Genomic DNA, 10,377 nt, shown 5'->3' on the forward strand with positions numbered 1-10,377 from the left:
GCGCCCCGACCCTGCCGCGCTCGCCCGGGCCGCCCGGAGCCCCGATGAGCCCAGATGGCTGGGGCTCAGCCCGGCGTGCACGCCTTGCAACTCAAGCCCGTGTGCGTGTCCGACAGCCTCAAGAAGGGCACCAAATTCGTCAAGTGGGATGATGTAAGTCCCGGGGCGGCCGGCGCGGGGTGCTGGCCCGGGCACGGCGGGGCAGGCCGCGTGGGGGTGGGGCGAGGGGCGCGTTATGCAATGGGCGGCCTGGGGCGCAAGGTGGGCATGGGCAGGGTGAGGTGGGTGGCGGAGTGCAGAAGCTTCGCGCGCGCCCCGGTGTCCTCAGGGGTAGGGTGTACAGCGTGTCTGGCTCCGACCCCGCACCCCTTGACAGTCTCCAGTCTCTTGGACCCCTGGGAAAGGAGGAGCGGGCTTGGCCTGAGGACTGGTCCTGAGTGAGTTTGTCAAGTGGGGAGTGTGAAGTTCAGACCGGCTGTCACGCGCTGGGTAGGAACCGAAAGCGTCCCTCTGCCTGCAGGCGCATCGATAGGACCACCTCTTTCCCTCCATTTCAAGAAAGACCGATCCCCCCAAGTCCAAAACTGTTCATCACCGCACGCACTCAGCGCTTTTCCTACAGCCACGCGGCAGAGGACGCAGCGGTCCAGCGACAGGTGGTCTCGGATGCCAAACTTTAGCGCCTGGCTCCGTGTGAGGGACCCAGAGAAGGACTGGGGAGGACACACCTGGGGAGAGCCAGGGAGCAGACCGGAGGTGGGGTGGGGGGCTTGAAGGGTCTAGGACGGCTCAGTGGGCCTGCAGACAGGTGGGGAGGGCTAGCTTTTGAGGAGTGAGCTGGCTGTCCTCTTCAGTTTGAAACAGACACTTCAAGACGTGTACCCACGATTTACCTGCACATTCTGCCAGATAGGGTAAAGCCTAGTCCAGCCCCAGTGCTTCACATGCAGATCCTCTCCCTCTTCCACCCCAGGCTGCCCTTTAAATATTAAATTCAGAAATCCGGCCGATAATACACAAATTTGAGGATGCACGTTATGATACCAGTGTTAGGTCCAGAGTGCCATTCAAAGGGTTTTTGATAAGAACAACTTGCTGTAATGAACCCGAGGAGATGTCAGGATCGAAGGAAATTTGGGTCCAAATGACTAGTATATCTCTTAATCAAAGGGAATTATAGGAGAATGAGGCATTCTTTTTGCTGAAAAGCTTTTCCACCTAGTAAATTATAGCCTGTTATCCTCCAGGGTATTTTTCTTTAATCTTCTTAAGCCAATTTCCAGTGTCTGAAAACAATTTAAATATTCCAGGTAGTGAATCCAATTACTTAGCTGAGTGCCTCTGTATCTATATTTTGTCCAGTTGGACGCACAAACGGAACTTGGAGTATAAGCTCCAGCTTCCTTGAAAGCTCATGCCAATTATTTAATGCTGTTGGCAAAGATGTAAACATGCATCTTCCTACTATGGACTTTGCACTTTTCCCCTTTCTGTCCCAGTGTAATTGGACCGGATATTTTGTGAATGGAATAGAATCTAAACAATACACTAAATACATTGTCTCCAGGGGTGGGGGAGAAAGAAAATGCAATTTGACAAGTAAAACTCTTGCCATTTTGAGATCTTACAAAGTTAACTGATTTGATGAAGGATTTACTGAGAAAGAGGGAAAGGCAGAGAAGAGAGAAGAAACACTTTTCAGAAGGAAAAAAGAGGTTCAGCATGAGCTCTGGATTTCTTTACAGTGGTGACTACGGTTTGAAGAATTCTGCATAATACACTTTTGGGAGAAAATAGCCAATGCCACTTAGAGAATGAAAGTCTGCTATGAAAATACGTATTGAGATATTAGGGTAGATGATTTGTATTATGTGCATTTATGTAACAAATATTCTTACCTACTTATTAGTACTATTCCTGGACTAACTACATCCTGGGGTAATGAACAGATAAAATCCCTGCTGTTACAGACCTCCCATGCTAGGTAAAAGAGAAAAAAAATGATCAAAAACTCCAAAGAGAGAGAGCTTATGAGTGATGCACTGAGAAAAATAGTCGGACACCATGGGAAGACAGTGAAGGTGAGATGAACAACTGCCTCTGAGAGTTGCAGCGGCAAGTTTCTGAAGAAGCCCCAGGGGAGAATGTGGACACTAAGAAGACAGCCCGTGGAAGCTCAGGCCTTTGTAAAGAGGCTGGACCCAGGTCACCTGGACCTTGATGAACGCTCTTGTAGCTGACTTAGATCCCTTGTTCTCCAGGATCTCTGGACTAAGAGGGGTGTAGATTTTCTTAGACTGCCTTTATCCTCCCCTCCTGTCATTGCCTCAATCTTTCTAGTTCCTATTTGCCTTTTTTCGGTCAAGCCAGGTTGGTCTCACTATTGTTACTGCACCTCTCTGAGGTTGTGCATTGAAAGCAACGAGAACTAGAGCTTGAGTCGCAGATCTTTCTCACCTGCAGGGTCTCCTGCCCGTCTGCTGTGTGAACTTAGGGAAATTACTTCTCTCTGAACCTTTGTTGCTTCCTGGGCAAAACTGTGATAATGACACATATATGACCAGCTTCCTGTTTGTATGCTGAAAAATTCATTCTATGACATAATCATGGATAGTCTTTTTAGAACTTCTGGGATATTTTATGAAGTGTTTCTGTTGCTCAGGCTGGATTAACTTGTATTTATATATTTCTTCTCAGTTGACTGTAAATGAAAAACATTTTTAAAAAATTTGCACCTGCTTAAAAGAGGAGAGGAAAGAGATTTTTTTGAGAGTGTGATTTTGTGTCATGGAGTCCAGGAAACAGTTTTGTCTTTCCCTTTGGCTCTGACTTGGGGAATCAATCACCTGCTGCTCCCTGCCCAAGGGTATGTCCCGGTCTGCTTGTGTAGGTAGAAAGCAAATGCTAGAAAAAATTTAAAGCTCTTTATGTATCCAGTTTCGCTTAAAACATAGAGAACCCTGCTTTTTGGTTTATAAGAGGGATGGTAGGCAAAACCACAAAACAGATTCTTAGTGTCCCATTAGAAAACAATACATAATGGGACATTCAGAAATGATGTTTGGATATTTCAGATTGTGAGAGTATTTGTTGTTCCTCAAGTGATGAAAACACCACAATCACCAGTCTTCTTGTCTCGATCACTGCATGCAATGGGAGATATCGGCCAAAGGGTGCCGTGCCATGTGTAATTTCTTCCTCAGAAAGTCATGGTGAGGCTGTGGCATGCTCTAAGGGTGATGATCAAAGCTTTCATACAGGCACTAAGCAATCACAAAGACAGCAGGAGGCTAAGGGGAAGCAGAGCCCTGTGCACACCTTGTTACCTCAGGCCAAACATTAACACTTCTGCTGCCCGATCCTGAGGAGGTCTGGGGGTCTCTAGGGTCTGGGGCTAGGTGGGTGGGGATTTTTTTAAAACTATTAATGGTGTATATAGTGTCAACATCAAGGATAAACCCTCCCCTTTTAACTTGACAGTCAGATAAAGAACTGACCTATCACGGCCCTTAGATTGATTAATGACATTAAAGAAGCAACTATATGTGCTTGATTTTATTTTGCATTCTTACATTACCAGGCTGTGGTGGTAGAAATTATGAGACAACTCCGGTTAGGTAGACAGTGGAGAGAGAGCTACTTCCTTCACCTCAGCTAGGGAGCTGGGAAGACAGGAGACTGCTTCCCACCCTTTTCTGGACCTTGGCTTTGTTCTGTGTTAGACAGGACAGAGGAAAAGTGGAAGGATGGAAAATGGGATGGTACATTTACCACCACTGAATTTTCTCATTTTTCATGCCCAAGATGCTTTCACTGTTCCACAACATCTGGAGATTGGAGATTTTCATTTGTTTGTACGTCTTTTTTTTCTTCTTCACTTTTGCCTTTCAAATTCAGATCTGATCGTAGGCAAGTTGCTCAATGTGTCCTAACCTCAGTTTCCTCAGTGTCAACGTGTGGATTGTAATATTTTCTACCTCACAGAGCAGCAGTTAGAGTTTAGAGAGCAGACGTGTGCACTGCTTTGTGTAGTGCTGGACACACAGGACACTCACAATAGAATCATCCCCTATTAGTAAGAGGGGTATGAATTTTACCAAGGTTGGCCTTATGAGTTATATGACTCCCTCATTGTACAAGCGAGAAGATCCAGACCTTTCTACTATCCTCTTTAATGTGCTATGATTTTAGATTTTGTGATTTAGAGAGGAAAAAAAAATCAGCTTTTACCCCTTTTAAGATTTTAGATATTTCAGAGAAAATGAATCTATACAATTTAAACCAGGACCCATTCTCTCTAAAACAAGTCAGTTTAAAAATAGTCCAGAAGTTTGAATTCTACTTACACTAAATGCATTTTTTTTCTTCCTTTTTGAGACAGGATCTCGTTATGCAGTTCAGGCTGGCCATGAACTCACTTTGTATCCCAGGCTGGTCTCAGACTCAGGACAATCTTCCTGCCTCAGCCTCCCAAGTGCTGGGATTACAGGTGTGTGCCACCACACCTGGCAGAATAGCTTTTTTGACATAGGATTCACATACTATACAATTTACCTGCTTAGCACAAAGTATAATTTAGTGGCTTTTGTTAACATCTTTTTTTTTTTTTTTTTTTGGTGCTGGGAATCGATCTTGGGACCTCACGCTTGCCAGGCAGGCACAATTCTGCTGAGCTATATTCCTGGCCTACACTATACTCACATGTAAATAATTTTGAATTGTGCATCCTTGTTTACAAGCATAAGCTACCATTCAAAAGTTATCATTACTAGACTGAGTTGTTCAAGAAGTTGAGGAAGCTCAGAAGTTTGGATCTGCATTAGAACTTTGTAGATTTGAAACAAGGAAAGCTCTCATTTACCTGCTTCCTGCTCCCTAGAAAAACCCAGTTAAGACAGCACCCTACAGGAAAGCTTAGTTAGAACATCCACATTGCATGGAATCTGCAGCTCCGGTTTCCACAGTGATGACAAGAGGACACTGAAAGGTGGATGAGGGAGCAAGGGGCAAGGGTGTGTGGGATGGGAGCACTGCAGGATTCTTTTTGGAGAGGTTATGGGAAATAGAGCAATCAGCCAAGGTTGATAGTGGCAGGTGGACCCGGCATCCACGAAGGTGGAGTTTTGACGGGAAGCCTAGCAGGTGCCTCTTCAAGAGCCACTTAAATATAACCATAGCTCTGTGCAGTTCATATTGACAGTAATTATTGTAATCTAAATGTAAGCATACAGCTTTCTCTAATTGAGTCAATATAGGTATGTTAAGCCTTTTATCAGAGTGGAGCAAGCATACACCAATCATGAATCCAGATGGGTCATTTTTCACAAAGTGAGCTTTGTCTTCACAACATGAGGTCAGGAAGATACAGAAGTAGCATCCACATCCCAGAAGTCCTTTCCAGTGCCTACCTACCCACCCCCAGGGTCACCCGACCTCTAACTCCATAGACTCCTCTTGCCTCTTCTAATGCAGCTGTTTTTAGTTTGAATGAAACCTAAACCAAATCTCTTCAGCCTAAAGCATTTTTGTACGTTGCTGAATTGACACTCTTGGACAGTAACAACAAAAATGATTAATTTTTAGTTTAGATGGTACTTGATTAGGTCTGTGTGCTAAGGCTTAGTCTAGGAAGTGCAACAGGTATGGCAAATGCTCCACAGCAGGAAACAGTTAAACAAAGCTGTAATAATTTAGCAAGAAATTGTAATACCTACAGTCTCTTACTGGCACAAGAGCAGACCCCTACAGTGCTGTTGCTCAGTACATTTTCATCCCTAGATTTTCTCTCTAACCAGTCTTCTCCCTCCCTCCCTCCCTCCCTCCCTTCCTCCTGCAGGTGTTCCTATCACTGTGTTACAAACCCGGAGCTCTTCTAAAACAATGTATTTAAAACATTTTACTTGTTTTGATGAGTTAAAAATGGAAATGAAGCTCACCTAACACAAAATTAACCATTCCAAAGTAACCAATTCAGTGGCATCCTGTGCACTTAAATGTTGTACTAATAACATCCCATCCAGCTTCAAAAGACCTGATGCAGACGTTTCCTGCCTATGGTGCAATATGATAATTTGCTCTGGCTATTAGCATATCTTGACTATAGCCTTTGAAAGTTTAGCCTATCAACAAATAGATTCAAATTATATTTACCTCCAGTGAGATTCAAATGAACAAGAACATTTTGCTTTTTATGATGAACTTGGTAACCTCTTGTTAAATGTTTCTTATTACAATTTTTTCATCTTATGTGCAGTCACTATCAGCAGAAGTGGAATGAGGTTGTGAATTGTTGACTAAAGCTGCAGGTCTCCACTTAAAAAACAAATTCTTGGTAACCAAAACTGTTAGTTTTCATGTTACCGGAACTAATATGAAGTTCCTGTAGCTCCATAAACTCAGACAAATCTTGCAATCTATTCCATCTAATCCTTTCCCTATCTATTCCACATCTGATCTCTCATCAGAGCGATGTGCTGCTATGTCTCAGTAGAGAAAGAACTAGAGATGTATTTCTGATGTCATCTACCCAATATGATCCTAAAGAAGTCATCAGTTCTTGTGAAAAACTAGCCAAAATAGAATATAAAGGATCATTAAGCTCTTTGCAAGTCTATCTGATCCCCTGTCTGAGTCTCTTTTAAGATATAATCTTTGATTTTCTCTTTGCCATGTATTAAAGTTTAGAAATTTTTATTTTAATTTGTGTTCTGGAAAAATGTTTAGATATATGTATTAATTAATGTTGACTAAATTTATACATTTATCAAGAAATTAAATTACCATAAATTGGGAAATAGACTACCGTATAAAACATGAAAAAGAAGTATTTGGTATTAACACAGAATGAAAAACACCCTACATGTGTTTTTCATTTGGGGGCCTTTTTTTTAACTTCACAGTGTTTCATTTCTTTCATTGCATTGAAGTTTTACAAGCAAGTTTTTGCAAGAAGGAATTAGTTAACAAAGGAAACATTTTTACCTGACCTAGTCATGGTAAATATCAATATACAGCACCGATACCTAGAAGAGTAAGAGATTATTTTGCCATTAAAAAAGAAACTTGGGGCTGGGGATATAGCTCAGTGGGAGAGTGCCTGCCTGGCATGTATAAGGCCCTAAGTTCCATCCTCAAACAGCAAACAACAAAAAGTTTTTTCCTCTGCATCTCGTCTATGAACTATAGATACTGGAAAGTCAATATTTTGATTTCTTTTATGAAAAAAGCCATATGAGCTAAAATCAAGACCCACCAAACAAGTCCACATTTCTCTAGTTGATTAAAAAAATAAGGAAGCTCCTGGTGATCTGAGTTGTACTGTGTTTAATGTGGTTGAGTCTCAGCATGTGACCCTATATCCTATTCGTCGGACTTGCTATTACATAGGCCTGGACATCTAAAGCTTCATTTTCCAGACTCCTTTGAAAATAATACTCTGGTAATAAATGGAATTCCACTAAACAGATTCATGTGAATGAAATTGGAAGGTAGAATGTGAAGGAGGACACCTTCCTGCATCCTTGGGTTGTTTATGCAGATATATGAGACACTGAAGGAGTGCCATGTTCTGTGGCAGTTCTTCAGGGTCTCCAAGAGGCAATGGTGACTGTGACCACTCTCTGACCTCCACTTCCTCTTCCCTTGTCTGTAGCTAAGTTGTTTTGTTTGGAACCCAGTAGTTCCTTCTTGATTTCCCACTTTTCTGGGTGTGATGGAGCCAAAGCTGTCCTCAAGGATCAGAGGTGTGGTGGGTGTTCCAGCATCATTTATGGAAATCCAACCTGAAGCCCACTTCTTCAACCCTTTCAGTGCTTCTGTCAAATTCTTAGTTACCTATACCAACTGTGTTTATGTTCAAAATTCCAGGGAAGTTTATTTTTCCTGCACCACGTTTCTGACCAATATGGCCTTTTATGGTTCTAGGATCTCATGATTTTGGTCCTCATGTGCAAGAATTATCTAAACATTCTATTTTCTCCTACACTACTGCAGTTGTGATACATGGAGTTTTGCTATATAATGTTGCCTCTTGAGTTCAGTATTGAGAGTGAGTGCTAATAGTAGGCATTTACATGCATAAAGCACCATTATTTATTCATCTTCACCTCTATTCTTTTATGGACACCATTTGGAACAATAGTAAAAGCAAGTGTTCTTCTCTTATACATAGTGAGTTGTGTTTTGCCCAAGAGCACACAACTATGTGAGTTTGAATCAGAATTTAAAATTAGGTCTTATATTTAAATTCAAGGTCCTTTCCAGTTAATCATGATGTCCCCAAATAGGATCTTTTGGTAACAAAAATCTTTTAATAGAGCTCAAATGAATATAAGGTGAAAGAGATTTATTTATTTTTTCCAAAGAATCTTCTTGATTGTACGATTCATAGAGACGAAGCTTAAACACCTACAAATACCTTATTTTTTGTTAGTGTATTGATCAGCTTTACATTGCTGGACACAATACTCAGTGTCTACAACCTAAAGTTTTTGGTTTACTAGGCTCACAGTTTCAGAGGTTTCAGTCCATGTTCAGCTGGCTCCAAGACAGAAACATCACAGTGGAAGGGCATGGTGGAGGGAGGCTGCTCATTTCATGGTGGCCCTGCACACTAGTGAGCAGAGCACAGGAGTAGCACTAGAGAGGAAAGTGTCAGGGGGCCAAGGTCACAGCTCCATGGCCCACCTAAGAATGCCCAGAAGTGTGCCTTACTAATATCTTACATGGCTCCCAAGGGAATCAAGTAGAAAATTAAGCTTAACCATCACAGTTAATGTATTGAACATAACTTTCCATGGTGTATCTACAAAATCCATTGATACCTGCACTGTGCAGAATATAAGAATATGGAAGAGGGCCTTTGTTCCTTGAGATACAGAGGTCAATGTGTGCTCCAGATTCTTTACAGATCTCCTATCTCAGTCATGCTATATGAGACATACATATAAAAAGACAGATATTGGGGAATGGTGTTAAAATAAAGATTGTTTCTGCTCATTGCCTAATCAGTGACACTTTTATGTCCAGCAAGATTCATTACATGTGCTGCAACTGTCTTATCTTCTCAACACATTTGCAATATTGTCTTTTGCTAGATTGTTCTTACAGCTGGTCTGGTCCCATGGCTTCTCATTGAATTGGTGGACCATGAAAGATTAAGGTGCAAAGGAAGTGTAAAGGGTTAATAACTTACTCCCAAGCAAGATGTAGAATGGCTTGGAATAAAAACAGGTAATGTCAACTAAGAGACCAGATCTGGATTATCAGTGCAGAATAAATAGGCCTTGCTATATTACAACTAGACTATGGCTTCTAGAGGGTTCTAGCGTTATATTATTTTTCTGCTTTCCCTGAGGGAGAACATAGATCTGGCACTTTGAAGGTGCTGATGCTCAGGGATCATACGTGAGATCAAGGGAGGTTGTGATGAGTGTTTGGCTAACAGTGGTTCACACAGAGGAATGTGCAGCCTTGAAGCAGACTTGGATGGTGGTTCTGTCCCCAAGAGACCTTCGTGACCTTCACTGTGGCATGTGGCTTTTGTTAGAAAGTTCTGCTGTATGTATTTCCATTCTATCTGAAATATACCAGCATCCTATGGGACTCTGGGGCCTCCTGAAATAGTTTGTCCATGTGCGTTTGAGAAGTGAAGTGTTTCTTGGCAATGCAGAGCTAACTTCCTTTATAATTATAAAGGAAGGTTGGCTTAAGGTTGAGTGTGTGATTCAATGTTAGTTGAAAATTGTTGTGCTTAATGTATTTATATCTCTCATTCTGAATGTTACCAATGTCCCTGTTTTTTTGTTGTTGTTATTTTATTTGAAAAAAGATGCTGATGCATGCACCTAATGAAAATTACCCTTCAAGAAATTCAGAAGTGTTGGGAGTGATAAAACAAAGGATTGATCAGTGTGAAAACATTCTCTCTATCAAAATAATGATTCACAAAGAGAAAAATAAGTATCACTACCTTTATAGCTAAAAATGAGAAAAATAGGAAAAAGGGCCTATAATTGTAAAATATGATTTATAATAAATCCACCCACTTTATCCCCTCTGTACAGAAACAGTGGAAGTTGCTGTTACAAAACTCTTCACCTTCCCTTTTCCCACTTCTAATTCCATATACTTGGGAACTTCCATCCTTACCTGCCCCTGGGAATGCACCTCCTTCACCATTTATGCTCTGGAACCCATCCTTTCTGGCATCTTTGGATTCTGGCTTCATTATTATCCATTACCCCCCAATATCTGTGTGAGTTTCTCTTCTATTGAAGCTCTTTTTAGAGCATATTGATATCCTGCATGCATCAGCTTTCCATTGCTATGAAAAATACCTGAGTTGATCAGTTTATGAAGGGAAGTTTTATTTTGGCT

At 41.7% G+C, this 10,377-nt stretch overlaps 1 protein-coding gene across 1 annotated transcript in view; it reads left to right on the forward strand.

The window, feature by feature from the left end:
- Plcb1 (phospholipase C, beta 1 (phosphoinositide-specific)) overlaps positions 1–10,377 on the forward strand; it is a gene marked incomplete at its 5' end in the record, with an annotated part of 704,492 nt that continues 694,115 nt past the window's right edge. The window contains 1 exon segment of the mRNA XM_005380862.2: positions 1–153. Within this exon segment, the coding sequence (XP_005380919.1) occupies positions 55–153 (99 nt within the window).

Source organism: Chinchilla lanigera, unplaced genomic scaffold (genome assembly GCF_000276665.1).
Source record: "Chinchilla lanigera isolate Chin_1 unplaced genomic scaffold, ChiLan1.0 scaffold00014, whole genome shotgun sequence".
NCBI classification, from domain to species: Eukaryota; Metazoa; Chordata; class Mammalia; order Rodentia; family Chinchillidae; genus Chinchilla; species Chinchilla lanigera.